This window comes from Chiloscyllium punctatum, chromosome 37 (genome assembly GCF_047496795.1).
Source record: "Chiloscyllium punctatum isolate Juve2018m chromosome 37, sChiPun1.3, whole genome shotgun sequence".
NCBI lineage: Eukaryota > Metazoa > Chordata > Chondrichthyes > Orectolobiformes > Hemiscylliidae > Chiloscyllium > Chiloscyllium punctatum.
Window position 1 is genome coordinate 41,422,461 of NC_092775.1, and position 24,786 is coordinate 41,447,246.

At 38.8% G+C, this 24,786-nt stretch overlaps 1 protein-coding gene and 1 long non-coding RNA gene across 2 annotated transcripts in view; both read left to right on the forward strand.

Annotated features, from left to right (window-relative positions):
• The window catches only part of LOC140463039 (uncharacterized), a 140,297-nt gene that overhangs the window by 27,285 nt on the left and 88,226 nt on the right, over positions 1–24,786 (forward strand). The window lies entirely within an intron of this gene.
• rh50 (Rh50-like protein) lies at positions 1,862–6,745 on the forward strand. The gene has a single exon (XM_072556647.1). It carries the CDS (start codon positions 3,629–3,631, stop codon positions 5,057–5,059), a length of 1,431 nt encoding a protein of 476 aa, XP_072412748.1. The 5' UTR covers positions 1,862–3,628; the 3' UTR covers positions 5,060–6,745.

The following is a 24,786-nucleotide window of genomic DNA, read 5'->3' on the forward strand; positions in this document are numbered from 1 at the left end:
CATATATCATAGGTTCATCATCATAAACCAATCAGCTCACCTGTGGCTTTTTGCACTCTAAATTCAGCAGTAATCCTTTTGATGCCTGGTCAGGGGTTACTGCAACAATTCCCAGCATTTCTTAATTAGGAACAGCATACAGGTTCTTGAGGGATTAATTCTTTCTCTTTCAATGACTTGGTGAATTATCCCTTGCGGAACTGCCATGCAGCGCAAAATGAGTCAGGTTTGATCCCTGATCTGCACTAAATTAGTGGATCTTAGCCAGAGCACAGTATGCTTATACAATAGTCATTCACTTTCTTAGATTGGGGAAGCATAAATAACTAGGTTCTTCAGTGTTAATCACCATCTGCTTACCTCTGCTGGAAATGTACAAGTTTGTGGGAGAAGAAGCAAAGAACTATATTTGCAGTAACACATTGGCTTTAGTGCAGAAATAAATCCTGAGACACACAACAGAGGCATAGATGAACAGAGAACAAACTTTATGGTTGACAGAATTGCTGGAGAAACGTAGCAGGTCTGGCAGCATCTGTGGGGAGAAAGCAGAGTTTCCAGTCCAGTGATCCTTCTTCAAATCTTTTGTTTCAGATTTCCAGCTTCAATTATTCTTTGTTTTATTTAAACTTTGTTTGTTAAGTACGAACCAATGACCAGGTCAAAATAGAGTTTTCACGGTGCTTTTAAAGGCAAACGGGAATACAGAGGAAGGGACAAATAGAAAGTTTTAAAGCGAAGAATCTAAAACGTAGCATAGAAGTGAAATGCTAAGGGAATGCTGCATTGTAAAACGACGAGGTAATTTAAAAAAGACGTCCTATTCCATTTTTCGTTTTTTTTTAAAAATGGGAGTTTCTGTCCTTATTCTAGTCTGCCTATCGTTCACCTCATTGCTGTTTCGCAGATACTTGACTGTCAACAGTAGTAGAATAATTAACTTGCATTTATATAGCACCTTATCACCTACCCAGCTTGTTCAAAGACACTGTATATTCGAACGGATTACTTTTTGAAGTGTTGTCGTCGGTGATCAGTAGTCAGAGGAAGTGGCCAGCGTGGACACAGAGTTCTCAGACCACTCCAAATGCTACCGGTCCCTATAATACAACATTGTTACACACACCTTAGGGTATCTGTTTATAGTTTGGGGTCTTGAACCAACAGCTTTTTTAATATGAATGCCATCAACTGAGCCAAACTGAAACTCAACAAGAGAAGGAGGGTTTATTTGGTGGTGGAAGCTGGGGTGGCTGCTGGTTACTATTCTTAAACCAGGAGAGAATTTTAAATTACATGTGTGGAGGACTGAGTCTCTACAAGTTAACAAGGGCAGAAGCAACGAATAAGTAGAATATAGTGGGCTTCTGCCTGACGCAGGTGTTTGGAAATGTTGAAACTTGGCGAAGGTGGAGACAAGGATGATGAGACATGTAGATTGGAAGCAAATTATGGGTATATCTGCTGAAAGCAGTTGGGATTTAGGCTGGGTAGAGGAATGTAAAACTGAAAGGAAGTAATTTTGATGATGTAGGCAATAAAGACTAATTATTCTTTATTTGCTCACAGTCTCTCGTTTAACCCAGCAGGAACAATGCCAGTCCACTAAAGTTAATAGCTGTAAAGCAATGGAGATCCCACGCACAATTGCCTTCGCCTTATATGTACTCTCCATACCTGTGGGTTCCCAACATTCGGGCGTAATTGGGAAATTAACCTTGGGGCTCTGAAATTGATGTCGAGATTAACAGGATGCTGAAGTTTACAGTAAAGTAAAACAAAGAACCGCGGACTCTGCTTCTCTGTCTACAGATGCTGCCAGACCTGCTGAGTGTCTGCAAGCACTTTCTGTTTGTGTTTCAAGTTTACAATAGTCTGGCTCGCCCGAGTGAACATCTAGGGAAAGGAATTGAGTTCACGGCAGGGGGAAGCGATTTCGATTGGGAGTGAAATTCTTTGTTTCAGACTTCTTAGTCTTCAATTAAAGGAGGAACTTTTGGTCCGAATTTGTCGTGTCGTGTCATGCGGCATAACAAGACAGAAATGATGATGGGATCGAGAAAAGTGAAGGAGCGAGATAATTCGATGTTGTAATATAGTTATCGAAGTGGATTCCTTTGAAAGTGAATAGCTGAGCAACATATAGCAAATGGGTACTGGGACCGGGACCTCTGAAAGTGGTCGTAGCAAAGAACAAGCCTCTGTTGCCACAGCCCCAAAAGTCACGACCTATTCGTCAAGAACAAATGGGATGTAATTTGTGGTATTCCAAGATCCAGTGACAAAGTCGCGGTGCAGAAACCGCAGCATTCAGACTGTTAGCGACACACGTCGGACAGGCATGTTGATTAAAAAAAAAACTCGAGGCAGGTTGAAAGCATGTGGTTTCTCGGCACTATTAGAAAACTTTATTTCAGGTACTAAACAGCTGGTGTATTCAACTGATCCGCACTGACCTGGTGAATGAAATGCTGTGAGATTCCTCAAACTTTAGCTTTCCCCACGTCAATGGTGTAGACTGATGACTTACACCAAGAAACATTCCCCAAAACTGGTTGCTGAGTCTCCCTAAACTACACCGCAACTACCCTCAAAAACCCTTCATTGATCACGAAGCTCTCTCTGACATCCTGAACTTGTCAAAGGTGCTACATTAATGCAAGTCCTTTCACAGCTGGCCGAAGCGAGGCTGTGGAAATCTATGGGCTCGATTGCCTGCTCCGGATTCTGAACAGCACCCCTCCAATTGCCAAGGCTGAAGCCTAGCCATATACACGCTGAACCTCAGCATTTTACATTAGGAGCAGAAAGTCTGCAAGAAACACCCAACCAGACTTTCGGACACTCCCTGTCGAAGTCTCCGAGTCAGTTTGATTGCATGACATTATTATTTCCCTTGTGCAACGAGGCCAGTTCTAGCATGCGTTATGTAATGGGAACCTGGCAGTGCACCACAGAGATTTCTCAAATCCTTGCAGTGCTCCAAATAACCAGCAGCGACAAATTCCGGAGGCTTTGGACTTACTGTGGTCAACTTCAGCTGTCAGCTGTTCCAATGCACTTCCACTTAACCCGGCGTTTCATTCTCATTGACTGAAATCCTCTGGAAGAGATGGCAGAGCACAAATTGACACGGAGGCACTGCGCGGCGAATCCACAGACACATCCGGCCAGCCATAGGCGCGGGACCACAGTCCGCTTCAGAACGCCTCTGAAAACTTCTCGTTATATGAATAGGGATCAACCCTGCCCCGGGTGTGGAAACCAAGCAGAAATAATCTTCTGAAAAGTGCTTTGTGAATTCGAGTATTGCACAAGACACCACTCGAGGGTTGGTCTTCGATCCCTTTTTAGAAAGTAATTTCCAGAGAACTTGGCGAAAAAATGCAAATAATTGATTATTTCGACTCTCTGGCTAGTAAGAGATAAGCGGGTGCACCGAATGCTCAAAGTTCAAGTCACGTGTTTCTTTCAATATATAAAAGTGCCTTTTGAAGTGCCCTTTGCAGCCAGTTAGCGCTCGGAGTGGGAGACAACACCAACCAAGCTGGTGCAACGTGTCCAGTGCACAGCAGCTAAGCCGCTGCAAAGTCCGTGGAGCTCTGACAGTGGCACGTCAGGGAGGGAGATGTCCGCTATACGCTGCCGGCTGCCCTTCCTTGTCATCTTCCTGGAAGGGATCCTACTCGTGCTGATTGCGCTTTTTGTGACTTATGATGAACACACTGATGCTGCAGCGCACAGCAATGAGACAGATCACAGACATAATCAGCTGTATGCCATCTTCCCAGTCTTTCAGGACGTCCAGGTGATGATTTTTGTGGGCTTTGGACTCCTGATGGGTTTCCTGAAGAAGTACGGGTACGGAGGGATTGCCTTCAATTTTATGATTGCGGTGTTTTCCGTGCAGTGGGCTCTGCTGGTGCAAGGCTGGTTCTATCACTTCCATGACGGCAGGATTCACATCGGAGTTTACAACTTACTGACCGCAGAAACCGCTTGTGCCACTGTCATGATCTCATTTGGAGCCGTGCTTGGCAAGACCAGCCCAGTGCAGATCCTCATCCTGTCCCTGCTGGAGGTGCCCATCTTCACTGCAACCGAGTGGATTATTATGGAGCTTCTTAAAATCAAGGACGTCGGAGGGTCTATAACCATCCACTTGTTTGCTTGCTATTTTGGTCTCAGCGTCACCACGGTGCTGTACAGACCCGGCTTAAAAGATGGGCACAAGGACGAGGGGGCGGACTATAACTCGGACAAGATGGCCATGCTGGGCACCTTGTTGCTGTGGGTCTTCTGGCCCAGCTTTAACTCGGTCTTCGCAGCGAATGGCCACGGCCAGCACCGGGCGGTGATCCACACCTACATCGGTCTCAGCTCTTGTACCTTGACCACGTTCGCCATCTCCAGCCTACTGGACAAACGGGGCAAGATCAACATTGCTCATATCCAGAATGCTGCCCTGGCAGGCGGCGTGGCTGTGGGCTCTGCAGCCGACATGATGGTGACTCCAGCCGGGGCATTCGCCCTGGGCTGCATCGCCTCGGTGCTCTGCACCGTGGGATTTAAATACTTGACTCCCTTCCTTGCCAAAAAACTCAAAATCCAAGACGTTTGCGGTATCAATAACTTGCACGGGATCCCTGGCTTTGTCGGGGCTATTGCCGGAATTGCCACTATCCTGTTGACAACCGATGAGAGATATGGCCATGGCTTGTATGATACCTTCCCGGAGCGGGTCCCCAAGGAAGGGGATATCAAGCTGGCCGAGTTGGTCGGGGTGCTGCCGCACCTGAAGGCTGGAGGTGGCCGCAGCGCATGGGAACAGGCCCAGTATCAGGCGGCAGCTATTGGGGTCTGTTTGGGTATCGCTGTCTTAGGAGGGACCGTCACTGGCTTCATACTAAAACTCCCCTTTCTGGCTCAGCCCAAAGACGAGTATTGTTTCAATGACGACCCTTACTTTGAAGTACCCGAGGTGGAAGAGAAAGAAGAATTTGAATTTACCAATAAAAACAACGCGAACAATAACCAGCGCCTTAAACTTCCGGTTTGATTTCAAACTACTTTAGTTGTGTGCCCAAACATCGTTGCCTGTACATCAGTTTCCAGGACCTGCCTGAATTTAGAAAAAAAAACACCTTGTGGTTAGCATACATTATGCTAATTGTCAAATACTTTCCCAGATATACTTATTAAAGAGAAGCCTTTAACATGAATTGAGTTGCAAATTACTGTTTCAGGATCGCACAACGCTCTAACTTCTTATAAGTGATTGAGAATCAGGATGTGCCCCACTCCTCCAAAATCATTCACAACTCCTGCACATTCCATGAGCTTTGCAAATAACACATTGCCCGGAATGTGAATCAGAACATATTTGTCACACTTGTTTTAAAAATGATTACTGTATTTTTCCACCTACAACATTTCGGCGAATGAGATACAAATTCACAAGTCTGGGGTACCTGACTGTTAACACACAGTGACATGCTAATCATTAATGTCAATCTCTGTCTACCAGCCAGGTCAAGTCTACACAGATGAGCCATTCAGCCAGTACTTGTGTAAGAGTGAGTTTTTATTTTACCTTTTTCTAAACTGCACACTATAAGACTTTCATGAAGAATTTTAGACAAGATAATAATTAAAAGAATTTTATTTACTCTGGTTAAGGTAATGAGTAGTTTTAAGAAATTCAAATAAAGTTGTTCAAACACAATGATCAAGAGTGTTCAGTAATTTCCTGCTGTACATTGTTTCCAGCAACTTTTGTTTTTACTTTATTGACTCCATATCCGTTTTATTTTCACCCAAATCTGTACATTTGTCAATGTTTTCCCCCTTTCTCCCTCTTTCCCAAATGTTATAGTTTCATGGGATCCTCTGGAATGTTTTACAACTGCACCATCCTTAATGTGGAAACTAGTATAATGAATTTTGACAGAGTATTTAATGGCATGGGGAGGGGAACTCACATTCATGCCAAATCCTGTCGTCATCATGACCTGAAACCATTCCACTCATTAGGAACTCAGCCTACTCCATCACCCCCTACTACCTCCACCTCCCCCACACCCCATCAAATACACCTACTAACAGATGGCACTTATTGCTATGCAGCAGGAACCCTGTCCAATTTGCCAACTTACCTTCCTGGCCAATGGTCACTGGGAACAGGCATAGAAACTCACATGACATCTGAACAGATATCAGTGACTGCAGCACAGACTGGAATCAAAACACGTGCCTTCTTGTATTTGCAACTCAGATTTATATTGCATTTGTCAACTGAGCCATGAAGAGGGTGCTTTCCTTCACTGCTTTAGTTTATTTTTCATTGGTGTCTGTTCCCCTTACGTCCTGAATCCTTTAATTCCATCCTCTTATTTTTGTGACCTTTATTTCCTCTCTGAAGGTTGTGAACAGTTGCAGCAAAACAAGTCTAAAGTATAGGTCAGTACATTTGCCTACTGATTATGGTTGACCTTTCATTCTTTCCTCTTATTTCTTGAGTTAACACTGTTTTCTTTCACTGTTGCAATTCTTCTCTGGTTTAATTCACTAACTTATTTCAAGTCAGCACTTTTTCATTTTTTCAGTTTCCATTCACCTTACTTAGCTCTCTCAACATGTTGTTATTTTGATGCAACCTTTTGTATTTTAATGAATACTGTATTTTATTGTTATACTCCCCTACAGTACTGCTCCACCTCACACAACTCATTCCTATCTCTATAACTTTCTTGCTTTGTTTCTCAATTTTGAAGAAGAATCTGAAGAGCTTCTAAAGTTTTAAAGTGTTTTAATAGTAAACTCTGTTCTTTGTCTTAAGTTTTCCTTTTCAGATTCTGACATTTATATTTTTCTTGAACTTTTGTACTAATTTCAATAATTTCAGTTCTTCTATACAATCAGCAGCAAATTAAATTTATCTTTTACCTCTTTGACCCATTTCCACTTATCAAGGCAATGCTCATACCTAGGTCTAGAAAGTAGCTTTTTAGGAAGCCCTCTAGTTCCTTGCCAACTTAACTACCCTTCATTTATCTTGAGAGAGTCTTGGTCAGCTATTTACAGAATCATTGTACCTTAACTCAAATGTCCTTTAGCTGCTTCTACACTCTCAAACTATTCAACAGGAATCATCCAGTTAGGAGCAGGAATTTTGACAATTTTTTTGTCTTCTTACTTAAGGGACACAGTTTAACTGTAGCACTCCCATTGCTATCTCAGTTGATTTATCAAAATCAAGAATTGAAACTGAGACTTCTGAGAATCATATAGTTCACACCATGCAGTTTAATTGCATCACAGAGATTTAGATATTACACATCTTGAAGGTGACTATTAAACTCAAGTGCATAAATTATACTTGAACTTGTGCTAGCTATATACACTGTGATTTAATTTTTTTCTACGCTATAATTTTCCTCTTTGTAGATTTATTTAATGCCATTTAAAATGCTATGATTGATCTAGTTTAACTATTCACAGAAGTAATGCATTCCACTCTAGTAAATGTTCATTCAAACCATTATTCTAATTTCTATCCTTCTTATCATAGTCATTACTATTGACTCATAAATAATAATTTAAGATTTTGCCTCTCAACTACTTTTAAGACTTTGAACACATAACTTTGTTTGCTGCAAGGAGCCTAGCTCTTGTTTTCAGGTCTCCCTCATAGTGTCTTCATAATTAATCAATTTTGTGCCTTTTCGATGGCTTCAAGACCCTTTCACATTTGAATCTTTGAGCACTGTAGAATATTTTCTTCTGTGGACTTCTTTACAAATCTCTTCTTAAGTCCCCTTCAATGCTACTGTTTATTCAAATTCCACATAAAACTCTTTTTTTATGTGTCACATTTGTATTATTCTTTGACTCATCATCTCATTATCTGCACCAAACCCCAGCCCCTGACTTGTTACCCCAAGCTAAATTTGCTTAGTTGCTTATTTTTTGAGCTTTGGTCCTGCTACTTTCATTATTGACAGCTTTCACTGCAATCATAAATTTCACCCCAACTCTTCCTTTAGATTATTCATTTCATTGAGCTGTTAACATTCACTTAACAAACATGCTTCCCAAATAGAGAAGCTAATGGGAAAATAACCTTGCACTTACAGTTTAATCAGACTTCCACAGTATGACAATGCTGCTCTGATTTTGCTATATTTTAAGGTTGATAGTCAAATATATGTGAATATAATCAAATTCCCATTGCTTACAAAACCCAATGTTATTCTTAAAGAAAAAACACATCAAGCACCATTTTACATGAACCTCAGATTATATTATTTTAATGCACATGAACTACAGACGTTTGTATAAAAATGGACATTGAAAATGGTTTTTGGCATAGCATACCAGGTTCTATGTTTTTATACAAATTTATATTATACACGTAAGTGTTTGATAGAAAGTATATGTTATATATGTGTGTATCTTAGGAGCAAATAAATTACAGTAATCTTCTTTGATGGTTCATCCATCGCAATAGTGGTTTCAAGTTGTAGTAGCAGATAATATCAATTAGCAGCATAACAATGAAATACAGTTGCATCAGAACAAGAGATGAGAATGTGGTGCTGGAAAAGCACAGTAGGTTAGGCAGCATCCGAGGAGCAGGAGAGTCAAAGTTTTGGGCGAAAAGCCTTTACTGAGGAAGGGCTTTTGCCTGAAACGTCAACTCTCCTGCTTCTTGGATGCTACCTGACCTGTTGTGCTTTTCCAGCACCACACTCTTGACTTTAATCTCCAGCATCTGCAGTCCTCACTTTTGCCTCCGAGCAAGAGATAGTTCACAGTTTACTAATTGTGGCTTGTGTTGCAATTTCATAGTTTGAACCAAACAAAATTATATCCCTGATTTCTTTAATCGATATCCAAGCCTATTCCCAGCAATATTCTCCATTATGTTACATGGCCAGAAGATGCAGTGTTTATCTCCATGCATTTTCTCCAACAGTTCTCTAATACTTCTGAAATTCACTTGTCAAGCCCCACTGGTGTAAGATAGATCACATTGCTCATTGTCTACTGATCTATTGTAGAAGTTTATGCATTAAAACTTGTGGAGCCCTTGTAGATCCTTCCTTAAGTTATAGCAAAATATACCAAGAAGAGCTTTTGAAGCAAGCATATTTTCAAGCAAAAATAGTTTTTAAAATGGGTGAAGAGAACAATTTTTTGTTTCTTTCCCTTTGGATCTTGTTAAATTAATTGCTAATGTTAATGTATTGAGACAGGAGACAATGATTCTACAGATCGTAAAATTATTATTCATCTACAGATTTCCTGTAAATGATTGTAAACAGGAATTTTAAGAAAATACTAATAGCGCAGCAATTATTTAGTCACATGGGTATTTCACAGAAGAAGCATAGTTAGTATAATTTTATAAAGCCAATCCCAATCAATACTCTCATCTGAATGCATTTTGAATAACATCTATGCTTATTGAAATAAAAACTATTAATTGTTCTGAGACTGTTCATCAGTTTAAATTTCATGACTTTTCACTTCAGATCATAGTTACTCACATGCAAGAAGACGTATGTTCTTCAAAGAAAGTTTTCTGAAAAATCTATGTTTTTTAAAAAGCATTTACATCCAATGGTTTGAGATTGGGAGGATTTCATAATCCAAATTTTGAAACTTTGAAATGCTCCTATCAGTTTGTTTAAAATAATTCCTACAGTGTTTGCCTGTGCTTTGGGTAAGTTAATTTCAACATATGTAAAGGAGCCAAGTTCTAGAAAACACGAATAATATCTATAATGGAAATGTTCTTTGCTAGTGACGTCATTAGAGTGCATTGTGTACTCTAAGGTTCAAGGTACTCTACCTTTAGTAAGACATCACTTCCATAATCAGTGACCACAGGCCTTTGCAGAAATTAATCTGCTTATCTTGTCAAACATTTAAGAGTGTACATTGTTTGGACAAATTTATAAACGAGCAGTTATTAGATCGACCATAATATCATAGTGTGTATTAAGTATAGTCACAGGTTGTTTGCACTAACCTCCCTAACTAAGCGGTATTAGATTTGTGCTTAGTACAAAAAACTACAGCTGTCTTATTTATCTGAATTTATCTATTATTTTGTCTCTATTCCCCAGACAGGTGTGTTCAGGTTGGTTTAGATGACTGCATCTGAAGAAGCACTATTAAAGTATTTCTAATAGAGCTCACTATGCACATAGTATGTTACATCACTGTAGAGGTAAACAGTAGATGTTAAGGAGTTATAGTGATATAAAAAATTGGAGTGGTTGATTAGGAAGAAGATTTTGTTAGTTTGGGGTAGATAGTATGTTATGAATATGTGTTTTTCATCTGCTCTTGAAACCTTTGTAAAAGGCAACAACAACAGGCATGGAAAAACCCTATTGGTTTCTTACTGGTGAGCCGTAGCTGAAAAGTTTACAAGTTATTAGGTTGTTGCACTATAAGAAGAAAGACATTGAGCTCATTCTTCACAGTAGAAAGTGGTGCAACTGTCTTTGAGAATTGTTGAGTGGTGTTGAGAATTGTTTCCCAAAAAGTCAAATAGTTTATCTTAGGTAAAATATTGGTCACAATTTATTCCATTGATCTGCCTTGCATGAAAGGCTGTTATTCTATACATTCCATTGCACTCTGGTTACCATTCTCTGCCCCATCAGTGGGAGAGTGTTGACAAAATTAACTGTCATGCCTTCCACCAAAAGTAAATTATATAATCAATGCTGTGTGCTGCATTGATAACAAATGACATGTTTCCATAGGAATACATTCAAATTGAACATTAACTATATACTAGTTTTTGTGAAACTTTTCATATTAAAATGAACAGATAAATGAAATGTATTAGTTGCATAAAAGATACTTTGTGTACTGTTGTGGAATTTTGGCGATAAGTCTAAGGTTCTAAAATAAAATTTATTAAAAATAAGAATGCCTCTTGCACAGGATGGGCAAGTTAGGAGAATTTGTCAAATCCAATCTCACATGTCTTTGCCCGTCTTTGCTGAGTGTAGAGTGTAGGATCTGAGAGATAACAACATCTACCTTGAATATTGCTTTCAATCCAGTAATACTATACAATGTTTATAAAAGACAAGTATTTTTAAATAATTCAACATCTGAGCATGATAATGAAATTCATAAAGTTAAATCTGTTTTGATGGATAAATTGGTGCTGGCTAAAAAAGTTTTCTCCAAGTAGAGTTGTAGAGTAATAAAGTTAGATAGCATGGAGACAGACTCTTCAGTCCAACTTGTCCGTGCCGACCAAGTTCCCCAAACTGAACTAGTCCCACTTGCCTGCATTTGGCCAATATCCCTTTAAACCTTTTATATTCGTGTACCTTTCAAATGTTGGAACTGTACCTACATCAACCACTTCCTCTGGCCATTCATTCCACATACAAACCACCCTCAGGTTCCTCTTAAATCTTTCTCCAGTGGCCATGTTACTTCCATATACAGCATAACCAATGAGTTAAGCAGAAATTTACAGCAACTTTGCCAATGTTAACTTAAGTTGAAATTTTCTTGCTATTTTTCAGCTTATACTGACATATTGCTTTTATGTATGAAATAAACAAGTTGCTACCATTGAACCATACTTCATACATATTACCCACAGATTTTTATGAAACTATAATCATGAAAACTATTCAACTTTTAAATTTCAACTTGCTCAAATACTGTTAATACGCATTCAAAAGTGCACCCACAAATGCATTTCATATCTCAGTGAAGAGAAATATTTAAAAGTTGATTAAACATTACCATCAAATATGAAACTTTAAATCATCATATACCTAAAGGTTTAGAGAAAACTCACATTTTCTAGCCTTTTGCAAGTGACAGGAATATGTTAATGAGAAAAGGAGGGCTTTGGCAAAGATATCACTGAATTGGTGGAAAAGCTTGGGTAAATTTGAATGTAGCAAATTGTACACCAAAAAGCCAGATTGTGAAGGACAGAACTGGACCCAATCTTTATACATTTTTATATGCATTTTACAGATACAAACATCTTTACTCAAATACTATGTTTCAATTTGTTCTTACATAGAAGGATGTAAGTGAATCCACAGTTAATGTCCACGATCTGTACGCACTTAAATGCAACTAACAATTTACATTTGTAATAAATTGTTTCTGCCAAAAATTGCCATTACTATTGATTGTTTGAGTTCATGTAAAAAAAATATTTGAGGCTCTTATGGATGTTGTGGTAGCATCTCCACTTTTGAGCCAAATGTCTAATAAGTCTCACCTGCTATGGAGTTGGATCATAGCATGTCCTGTAAGCAACAGCTTGATTTAAAAGACAGGAAATTCTAGACCATAATAGTTCAATCAGACTGGCCTTAGATTTCTGCTAAGGAATGGAAGTACAACACCTGGGAGTTACTGCAGGGTTCATTCCACACAATATCATTTAAGTGCTCATTTTACTGACAGGAAAGGCTGTTATGATCCTGTTGGAGTAATACTATCTCCATCAATCCACACAGTTTTACAACATGCTTCTTTATTATGTACAGTGTACATCAGTGTTCTATCTCTGGATAACCAGCATTAAAAAGTATAGCCAAATTGTTTTAAACGTACATCAATATTGGTGCAGCCTGATTCCCTATAACAGCAATTAAATGCACCTCTGAGCTGTTAAAATGGATTATCTCTCTTGTAACTTCAAATATTCAGTCTGCCACTGATGCTAGTTGCAGATTTGCCAATGATATATTTATATGATGCAGTGAATGAAGATGCACAAAAACAGAACGGGAATATTGTGAACATCATGTTTGTACCCATCATCGTGGTTTGTGTACATGTTGTAATTTTTGTTCATTATTATTGCACTTGATAATGTTGTTGATGTGCCCATTGCTGGAGCTAGACTTGACTTCTCTTTTTCTTTGCAAATTAAGTTCTTATTATCTGAGAGGACCATTTTGTTTTTTATATTTGACCTGTTAAAAGTAAAAATCTGCTGCCTTGTTTTCTTTTATTGAAGAAATAGAAATACTGTCACAGATAGATCAGAGTGCAAGCTTTCTAGCTCTTTTTAATAATTGCGCACTAAGGGACTGCTGACTGTTGGAGGTGCTGTCTTTCAGTTGAAGGGCACCTTCTCAGGTGAATAGGAAAAATCGCATACTATGATTCAAAGTGACTACTTTTTTTCCTAATTGCAGAGCAGGTAATGTGTCTGGACCGCAGTGTGTAGGATGTTGTGATCAGCTAGACTGTTCTGAACCCCCACATATGCAACATCTCTTATCTCTATGACTCAGAGTCATTAAGCTGGGAGTGAGCTGGAGTACTGTGTGAGTTGAACCCATTCAGACACATAAGGCAATGAGTGCAGCACTTGAAAAGTCACACCTTGTAGAAAAGTGCTACATCAAAATGGAGATGGTGTGACTGAAAGTGTGTCCAGTAAGAGGCACCTAAATGAAATGGAGAAAGAGGATCTGTCGAAACAGATCTTATCCAACAAGTACAATATACTTGCTACTTTTGAGAATAATAATAAAGTCAGTTGGAAGATCCATCAAGATGTGGATCATAGCAACATGGAGCAGGATGGAGAGTGAATCATAATGTAGTGGTAGTAGGACATTCAGTTTATAAGGAAGAGATGCCATGTTTGATAAATAGAATTGCGAATCCCACATTGTAAATTGGTTACCTGGCACCAGTGTTATGAAGTTGAAGGCATGTACTGTACCTTTATGAGAGAGAGAGTACGCTGTTCTGAACTGAGAGCTTACAAGCACCTGTGTACATGACTAGATGGTAGTCCTAGAGTGTACTGGAAAATGTAAAATAAGAAACATTTGGCTGTGAAATTGTTTTGGTTGCTGTTTTGACAACAATTTGAATTTAACCAATCAGTTTAAATTATGCCCCAGGATACTAAAACCCAATTGAGTTTGAATTTATTGTTTTGCCAACATAGAACCAATGAGATGATCTGATATTAGGGGTATAAAAATGTGGTCATTTTGAAAATTGGAGAGAGAGCAACTGCCATTGAGACAGAAATACATGGAGGGCTAACATCTTGCTCTCCAGGGAAATAGGAAACATTCTGTATCAAAGGTACCTTTTCATATGAAACATACATGCTGTTTAAAGAAAGAAGATGACCCAGGGAGATCCTTTGCAGGAAGAGGGAAGACAGAAAAAGACAGTGTCTGTGTGTTTTTGAAATTAAGTTGATGTAATTTTAATAAGTGTCTTATTGGAACAGCATATTGTTATCGAGCTGGAGGCAGATAGTAAGCAGTTAAGAGAAAGGGGGGCTAATAGTTGTGAATAGTTGTTGATTAATGTTCACTTTTAGAGTTAAAAAATAAATTAATGTCATTTTCTTTAAATAGTGTAATTTGGGAGTTCTTTGTTTTAACAGATTACGAGGTGAGATGAGCTTTTCTGGGCATTGGGGTTAAGTAACAGAGGGGTTCACCTCCATGTCGTAACAGTTTGGGGGCTTAGGTCCAAGATTTGGACAGGTTTGGATAGACTCAGTCAGGGATTTGGACAGATTTGAACTGATTTGGGGTATGAAAGATCCCAGCAGATTTAAGCACTTACCGATTAGTGACATCTTAACCCGGCTTGAACCAGAATTCAATAAAGAATGGGAATTCAGTCAGTGTATTTCATATCAGGACAAGCAACATCAGGGAGAGTAGGTATGAGGTCCTGTTTGAAGGGTACCAGTAACTAGGAGCAAAAATTAAAGAACAATGCTATAGCCTTTAGATTATTACCGGAGCGATATATAAATTGGCAGAGGAATAAACAGATTAGTAAGATGGCTGAAGGAGTAGTGTGTAGAAAGGGGTTCCATTCACAGGGTACTGGCAGTGTTATTCTGAAAAGAAGGAACTGAACTGTTTAAATGGGTTCCATCAGAACCAACCTGAGCCCTAGAAATGATACATAAGTCAGCTGCAAGGAATATAAACTAACAAGTGGGAAGGAAGCTCACAAGGAAAAGGGAGCAGAAGTAATAATTAAAAACAAATGGAAGCAAAGAGAGCAATCATCGTAAAACTAAAAGATGTAAAGTCGTTAAACAATGAAAGAGAAAAGCACATGAGTGAATAAGACATCAGAATAGAAATTCACATAATGATGAGTGGACCAAATAGGCAGGCATTGTTTATGCAACAGAGACAAACTAAATGAATTGCATGGACAAATTCAACTTATAGGGTATAGCATGCCCGCCATTGTTGAGATGTGGTTACAACAAGTATACCAGAAATAAAATTTGTACAAAAGAAGGGAAATAGTTTGTTGGAGACTAGCTTTAATGATACAAATGAAATAATTTCAATGATAAGAAATGGTGTAATACAAGTTAAGCAAACAACAGAGTTTTTTAAATATAATCAAAAGATAGAAAGGAATTTAAGACTATATTAGACAGTTGTGTTTGGTAATCATGATTTAGAGATGCTGGTGTTGGACTGGGGTGTACAAAGTTTAAAAAAAACCACACAACACCAGGTTATAGTCCAACAGGTTTATTTGGAAGCACTAGCTTTCGGAGTGCTACTCCTTCATCAGGTTGTCAAATGTTTGGTAATGTTTAGGATGTGGTAGTTTATATGCATGCAGAGATTAGATAAGCAGGTATCAAAGGAAAAGTGGTTTTAATGGGAGTTTTCAACTTTTACGTAGATTGAAATAAGAGATTAGCATATATGAATCTCATGTGTGCCAAAACAAGGATGATTTCTGCAGTAACTTATCCATTAAACAACAAAAAACAAACAGCAGGCTATAATAGATTTAGAAATGAGCCAGATTTAGTTCACAGTCTAGCAGAGTGTAAACATTTATTTAGCAGTTATCATAACATGAATTAATTCAACATAATGTCTGAAAGATGAAATATAGAAGAGCTACAAGAATTCTAGGGATTTGAATCCAGGCCTCCTAGCTCAGAGGTAAGGACAGTATCACTGTGCCACATGAAACCTTTTTGATAACAATGTATATTCACTGATAAATATGATTCTTAAATATGTGCATTCATTTAATATGTTTACATTTTGTTGAATACATTCTTTCATATAGTTGGAGACTTGCTGGGGGATATACATAAGTGTGAATGAACAGAATTGATATATATTGAGGAGAACTCATTTAAAAAGTACATGGACTTGTAGAAAATTGACATATACTGAAGATTAAGTACCCATGAACATGTATATATAGCTGGTGACAAAGTTATATCCATTGATGAATACATGTATTAGATTAGATTAGGTTCCCTACAGTGTGGAAACAGGCCCTTCGGCCCAACCAGTCCACACCAACCCTCTGAAGAGTCACCCACCCAGACCCTTTTCCCTCTGACTAATGCACCTAACACTATGGACAATTTAGCATGGCCAATTCACCTGACCTGCACATCTTTGGACTGTGGGAGGAAACCGGAGCACCCAGAGGAAACTCACACAGACATGGGCAGAATGTGCAAATTCCACACAGACAGTCGCCAGAGGCTGGAATTGAACCTGGGACTCCGGTGCTGTGAGGCAGCAGTGCTAATCACTGAGCCACCGTGCCGCCCAAATCATCATTGATGAATATGTATACTCGTTAATGAAGATGTGATCTATTGATAGGGAGAATATTATTAAACTGGAGACGGTCCAGAAGATATTTACCAGGATTCTGCCGTGTATGGAAGGTTTGAGTTATAAGGAAAGGTTGGATAGGATGAGATTTTTTTCACTGGAATGTAGGAGGTTCAGATGCGACCTTATAGAAATTGCCACACAGAGCTAATCTGTACCTATATAAGATCGCTATTTGCTAAAGAAAAGACAGCCATGGTCGACTGGTGAGGTATGAGATATCATAAAACTAAAAGAAATGATGCAAAAATGCCAAAAAAGGCAAGATACAAAAACAGCAAAGAGTGAAAAAAACCCGACAAAAATGGAGTACAAAAAGGAACATTCAAGCAATATCAAAATCAACACAGGCAGTTTCATGATTTTTACTCTTTAAAAAAAAAGAGGGTGGTCAGGAGCAAGGTAGGTTCTGATAAACGTCTAATGGTAAAGTAATTATTGTAAGTGAAAAGAAGGAAACAGCAGAACAGCTGAATATTTATTTTGTGTCAGCATTTACCATACAGGATGGGGTCAACATGATAGACATCCCAAACCAATCATTCCTGAACCAAGGACAGGGTCTCACCAAAAATAAAGTAACACTAATGAAGAAAATAATGGCACAAAACAGTAGAAAATCCTTAGTGCAAGATGGTTCCCATCACTGGAATGTAAAGGAAGTTGTTGAGAATACTACAGATGCCTTAACCAAAATCTTCTAAAGTTTTCTTGTTTCAAGACTTTTTTTTTAGATTGCAAAGTTGCACTTGTCATTCTGGTATGTATAAAAGGTGAGAGGGGGAAACCAGTGAATTACAAAGCTATTATTAGAAAATTACAAAGAAGATAGCTAAGCACTCTGAAAAATTCAGCCGATGAAGAAAACCAGCATGGGCTTTTAAAGTTAGATCATGAGTGACATACCTGAGCAGAAAACTGGAGGCTGACTGGAAAATTCCAACTCCTTCAATTGCAGGGAATATGACTCTTAACAAACCAAACTGGCTACTTGCCACATGGGGCAACACAGCCCTGTTGGTTGCAATCCAGCTTTCTTTAAATTAGCCAGTGTCAGCATCAGGATAATGGCATGCAGACAGCACTCGAATCTTTGGTACCTTCTGCCTTTGCTTCCTCCCCCAGCAGGGCATAAAGATCTGACTCTGAAGTGTATTGTTAATGTGCAGATACTCTAGTTGGCACAACATGATCATTAATGGCATGTTGCGATCTGTGTTGGAGATTTGACTCTTCATTGTATTTATTAACTAATTAGATGATGGAATAGAAAACCAAGTTTGCTTATGACATAATGATAGGTGGTATTGTAGATGGAAGCATAAAATTACATGCAAATATTGATGGATTAAGTGAACCAGTGAAAATTGTGGCAAATGGATTTCAATGTTGGTGATTGTGATGTAATCACTTTGGTTGTAAAATGATACAACAGGATGCATTCATTCTTGCCTTCTCTATCAGCTTTTTCCAATTTCATATGAGATCACCACAATACTGGTTGATCGACTTCAAAACAAATGTTTTTTTTAATGCAGCAGGTAGTTTTACAAGACAGGATATTTTCCGAAAGATGAAAATCTACGCAAAAATGGGGATCCAAAGAAACATAACAGTCCAGATATATAGATCATTCAAATGTCACAAATAGGTAATAATCAAAAAAGTTGATGGAATACTGGCCTTTACATAGAGGACAGGAATACAAGGTAGGAGAAAGTGAGGACTGCAGATGCTGGAGTACCAGAGTTGAAAAATGTGGTGCTAGAAAAACACAGCAGGCCAGGCATCATCTGAGGAACAGGAGAATCAACGTTTCAAGCATAAGCCCTTCTTCAGGCAGTAGACGTCTTATATTAGCTGCACAAAGTCCTTGTTAGACCTTATGAGAAGTACTGCAAACCATTCTAGGCATGTCATTTTTGGAGGTGATTATTGGTCTTGAAGGGGATACAATGTAGGTTTATCAGAATGATACCTGAAGTCCAAGAGTTAAGTTATATACACAAATTTAGGGTTGTATTGCTTGGAATAAAGAAGGATAAGGTGTAATTTGTCCAAAGTTTTCATGCTATTAGGAGGAACAGATAGGATAGATTTAAAATACTTCCATTGATTCAGGGGTCTATACAGGGGAAGAGTCTAAAAGTTAGACCTGATCTTTCAGGAGTGACATTAAAAAACTACTTCTTCATACAAATGATGGCAAAAGGTTGGAACTTTCTTCTGTAAATGACAAATTGATGCAAGATAAATTGTTAGTTTAAATTTGAGATGGGTGGCTTTTTATATTTGTCTCAGGTAATTGCTGTTGATAATCAAATTAGTCTCTGAATAACTAATGTCAAAACTGCAGGATTTTCAAACCTCCCTCACGTGTTTGGCCTGTGTTCCACTGAAGCATTTGTGTATGTGTGACATTCTGTAGGAATGTCATGCTGAATAGATAAAGAGAATTATTCGTGGTCAATGGTGAAGGAATAGGCTGAAAATTTGAGTAAATGTAGAAAACTTGCTATCAATATTAAATGGTGAAGCAGACTCAAGAGTTATTCCTGCACCTATTTCTTATGTTTGTATCAATGCTGCTTGCCCTTCATTCGGCTGACAGCTTCATTTCCATATAAGGGACTCAGACAGGAAGAAGCAATTTAGTCTCGGTAGGTAATCAGCCATGATCTTATTGAAGGGTGGTGGAATCAGCTCAAAAAGCTGAATGGTCCAAAACGCCAAAAAGCCTGGTCCTTTTCATTATGATCTTATAATATTCATTAAACTTCAGTTCCATGCCAAATTTCTTGACAGGTTCAAGGTTCTGTACGCACCAACTACCACAATAAATCACATTGACAGATTTGGAATCCGAGAATTTGCCTTGCTCATTTTTTAAAAATAATTTTTATTTTGAAATTTCAGGTATATTTTGCTGCATTATAACTGTTGGATTATTTGGTTCTGCTGCATGGTGCATTTTGCATTTATATGCCACTAGGTGTATTCTTGATTGCAGTTGCCACTAAATTAGCACTGAACAAAGTGACAACCTTGGGAATTTTATGCCATGACATTGCATGATTAGAGCAGGCATATTCATGAGAGGGCATCAAATACAGGAGCATTGACACTTAAGCTATTTTGCATATAGATGTCACGTCCAAATCCAACATTCTTCCAGCTCTTCCATAAAAGTTATTCATTCAGAGGGGCTCCATCTTTGTCACCACTGAATCACAAGTCACAAAGTAATATCATTTGCAGCAAGATGTACTATAACAGAAAAAGCTGAGCAGGGCATGCTTGCCACATCAATGCTGCATTGATTCACAACTAGTATGTGAAAAGGTAAGACACATCCACCTTTGCATTTGTAGCAAAGTAGGAAGGACTTAATAACTTCAGTGACTCGTTTGGCAATCTCCCTTCATATAGCATACACACTTAATTTGTTGTGGAAGGTAGCTAGCTGGATATTGTGAATAATCCATCTTTTTTATAACAAAAATTAACCCAGACCTAAGTACTCATCACTATCTGGACTTTGTATGGCAATAGCCTATTCATTTTAGAGGAAGGAATTCTTCAGAAATTTAATATGATCTTCCTCTGCACTGCCGGCACAATTGACCCTGCACTATGGTGTTAGTGCAAATCAGCACATTTGTGCAGCATTTAATCATATGCAGGTGGATATCTCAAAACAAGAACATAAGAACTAGGAGTAGGAGTAGCCTGCTCTGTGATTTCATACAATCATGGCTGATCTCATCTCGGCATCACCTCCACTCTCCTGCCGACTCTCCATGACCATTCAACCCATTACTAATAAAAATCTATCTATCTCCTCCTTAAATCTATTCAATGCCCCAGCATCCACTACATAGTGAATTCCACAGATTCACAACCCTTTGAGAGAAGCAATGTCTCCTTATCTCTGTTTTAAATCTGCTACCCCTTGGCCTAAAACTATGACCTCTTATTCTAGATTGCCCCACATGAGAAAACATCCTTTCTCTGTCTATATTTTGTCAATCGCCTTTAGCATCTTATATACATCAATTAGATTTCCTCTCATCTTCTAAACTCCAGACAGTGTGGATCTAAACTGTTCAATCTCTTTCCATGAGACAAGCCCGATCTCTGAAATTAATCTAGTGAATCTATAGGGCAAACGGTGGCACAACAGTTAGCATTGTTACCTCACAATGCCAGGGGGGTTAGATTCCAGTTTTCACGTTCTTCCATGTCTGTGTGGATTTCCACCAGGTGCTCCAGTTTCCTCCAATAATCCAAAAATGTGCAGATTAGGTGGATTGGCCATGCTAAATTACACTGTAGTTTCTAGGGATGTGCAGAATAGGTGGATTGGCCATGGTAAATGCAGTGTTACTGAGATGGATCTGGATGGGATGATGTTCAGAAGGTTGCTGGAGATTAATTAGGCTGAATGGTCTCTATCTACACTGTAGGGATGCTGCAATCCTAATCTCCTCTGAACTGTCTCCAGTACAACTTAATCTTTTTCAAGTAAGGGGACCAAAATTGTATGCAGTACTCCAGTTGTGATTTCATTAATGCCTTATACAGCTGTAGCAACACTTCTTTACTTTGATATATTCTATTCCTTTAGCAATAAATAACAAAATTCCATTGGCCTTCCTTATTACCTGTTGCACCTGCATGCTAATTTTCTATGATTTGTGCATGATTATACACAGATCCTTATAGGCCAAAACACTCTGAGGATTCTCTCCATTTAGATAAAAAATTGCTTTTCTATTCCTCCAATGAAAATGAATAACCTCACATTTATCCATGTTAAACTACATCTACCAAATTTTGGTCCATTCACCTTACCTATCCATGATCATTTGTAAATTTCTTATTTCTTCAATACAATTTACTTTCCCACCTATTTTACACTATAAGTTTCAACAGGGAGAAAAGGGGTAAGTGATCAAAAGCCTGGAATGGTGGATCAAAAGGAGAGTTCTGAAGAGTTTTTGGCATCATTGCAAGACAAAGTGGAAGGAAGTAGAGAGGCAGGATTTAATGCCTGGATGAGCGATTGCCAATGTTGGGCCATAAGAGCACAATAAAACTGTAAGAAAATGGAACAGGACTAGGTTATTCGACCCCTCAAGCATGCTCCACCATTCAATGGGATCATGGGATTATCCAACATTCCTTACATCCACTTTCCTGCATTTTCCGTTTAAGCCTTAACTACCCTACTGATCAAGAATCTATCTCAGCCTTAAATATACACAAATACTCTGCCCCCAAAGCTCTCTGTGGCAAGGTGCTCAAAATACTCTCAACCCTCTAAGATAAAAGAAGCCCCCTCATCTCAGTCTTAAATTGGCACCGGTTTATTCTGGTTCAAGATTATCCCATGAGGAGAAATATTCTTTCAGAATTTGTGTTGTCGAGCCCTCTAGGAATTTTATATATTTAAATGAGATATCCTCTTTCTTCAAAACTCCAATAAGGAGTGTCCCAATGTTGTTTAGCCTTTGCTCATAAGCCTCAATACTGGAGATAATCCGAGTGAATATTTTCTGAGCTACCTCCAATGAAATGATATAATTCCTTAATTAAGGGGACTAAACTACTCACAGCAATCCAGATGTTGCAGTAAGACTTTCCAACTCTTAATAATACTGTTATTTTGTCCTCCCTTCCAAACTGAACAACTTCACATTTTCCCACATTGTACTTCATTGCCACATTTTTGGCCACTTACTTAACCTATCCATATCTCTCTGTAAACTGTTTCTATCTCTCTTGCAACCTGCCTTTCCACCAATTTTTGGGTCATCTACAAATTTGGCTGCAGAACATTCACTTTCTTCCTCTTGGTCATTAATGTATTTTGTAAACAGTTATGGTTGGAAGCTATTTCTAGAGATGAGGCCAGTGAAAGTTCTGAAATCAGTTGCTTGATATTTGGTGATGGGGAATAGTCAGAGGGAAATGTGAAGAAATCTTTGAGAGTTGGCATTCAGCCTCTGCAAGGTAGGCCTGATGATACCAGCTTCACACTTGTCAGCAAGTGTGCTAGCAAAGTGAAGGTTAATTCTGAGACAATGGACTGCAGTAAGTCCAGAGGAAGACAAGTTAGAGTAGTGAGAGGAGCAAAGAAATTGATGTTGATGTCATGGCAACAGGATAAAACTGAATCTTTTGCTGAGCACAGAACATTCAGTGCTGGGAAGCGAAGGTCAGAAGGTAAAATGATTATACAATGAGAGTTGTGATTCAAGGAATGGCTCGGATCAGGTGGGCAAGAGGTATTGAGAGAGGTGTCAGTAATCAAAGTCTTTGGAGCTTGCTTTCCTTAACTCTTGACAGAGGGAAAAACCTATTTTTGTTAAGGCTTTTGGCGAGAAGAAAATTCAGCTGAGAGTGGGGACCAGGATGCTTTGACAAAGCATGAGTCAGTGTTGATGGAGAGAGAGATGGAGTGTGGGCATCTGGCAGTCCATGACTCTGTGGATATCATGACGTGGTGAAAAGAACAGTCTGAGGAAAGTGGTGTGTGTTAGAGATATCTGTAATCTCAATGTAAAGGACTTTAAGAATAATTAGTGAGTTTTGAGAAGATTTGTAGCCTCAGGTTGAGATTCTGCATGTAAGCTTGCTTGCTGAGCTGGAAGGTTCATTTTCAGATGTTTCATCACCATACTAGGTAACATCATCAGTGAGCCTCTGGTGAAGCACTGGTGGTATGGCCTGCTTTTTAATTATGTGCTTAAGTTTCCTTGGGTTGGTGATGTGATTTCCCGTGGTAATGTTATTTCCAGTGATGATGTCATTTCCTGTTATTTTCCTCAGGGGTGGTAAATGGAATCCAAGTCAATGTGTTTGTTGATAGAGTTCCAGTTGGAGTGCCATGCTTCTAGGAATTCTCGCACGTCCTCTATTTGACTTGTCCTAGGATGGATGTGTTGTTCCACTCGAAGTGGTGTCCTTCCTCATCTGTATGTAAAGATACTAGTGAGAGTGGGTCATGTCTTTTTGTGGCTAGTTGATGTTCATGTATCCTGGTTGCTAGTTTTCTGCATGTTTGTCCAATTTAGTGTTTGTTAAAGTTCTTGCAATGTATTTTGTAAATGACATTAGTTTTGCTTGTTGTCTGTATAGGGTCTTTCAAGTTCATTAGCTGCTGTTTTAGTGTGTTGGTGGGTTTGTAGGCTACCATGATGTCAAGGGGTTTGAGTAGTCTGGCAGTCATTTCTGAGATGTCCTTGATGTAGGGGAGAGTAGCTAGGGTTTCTGGACGTGTTTTGTCTGCGTATTTGGGTTTGTTGCCAAGAAATCAGTGGACTGTGTTCATTGGGTCCCTGTTCTTTTTGAATACATTGTATAGGTGATTTCCCTCGGCTCTTCGTAATTCCTCTATGCTGCAATGTGTGATGGCTCATTAAAATAATGTTCTAATGTATCTCTGTTTGTGGGTGTTGGGATGATCACTTCTGTAGTTCAATATTTGGTCCGTACGTGTTGTTTTCCTGTAGATGCTGGTTTGAAGTTCCCCAATGGCTGTTCACTCTACTGTGACATCTAGGAATGGCAGTTTGTTGTTGTTTTCTTCCTCTTTCATGACTTTTATGCCAGTAAAGGTATTACTGATGGTCTTGAATGGTTCCTTTAATTTGTTTTGTTTAATGATGGCAAAGATGACAAGTCTGGGTTGGATTGTTGGCGAGTTTGAGACTGTTTGTTCGAGTCTCTGCATTACTTCCTCTGTTAAGAACCCTGATATCAGAGATCCCATGGGTGTTCCATTGGTTTGTCTGTAGGTATTGTTGTTGAAGGTAAAGCGGGTGATAAGATATAGGTCCACTACCTTGACGATATTGACCTTGCTGATGAAATTGATGGTGTTTGGTCTAGTGTCTTTGGTTTTTCTAATAGTGTAGTTAGTGTTTCCTTAGCCATGATGATGATAATGGATGTGAATAGGGCTGTTACATCAAAGGAGTCCATTATTTCATCTTCTTCTATCTTGGTGTCTTTGATAGTCTTCAGGAATTCTTAGGTGGAGTGGATGGAGTGGTGTGAGTCTTCCATTAAGTGTTTCAGACTTTGGTGTAGCTCCTTGGCT

What these genes read in the sequence shown, in the direction of transcription:
- rh50 (XM_072556647.1), top strand. Translation starts at nt 3,629, where the DNA reads ATGTCCGCTATACGCTGCCGGCTGCCCTTCCTTGTCATCTTCCTGGAA.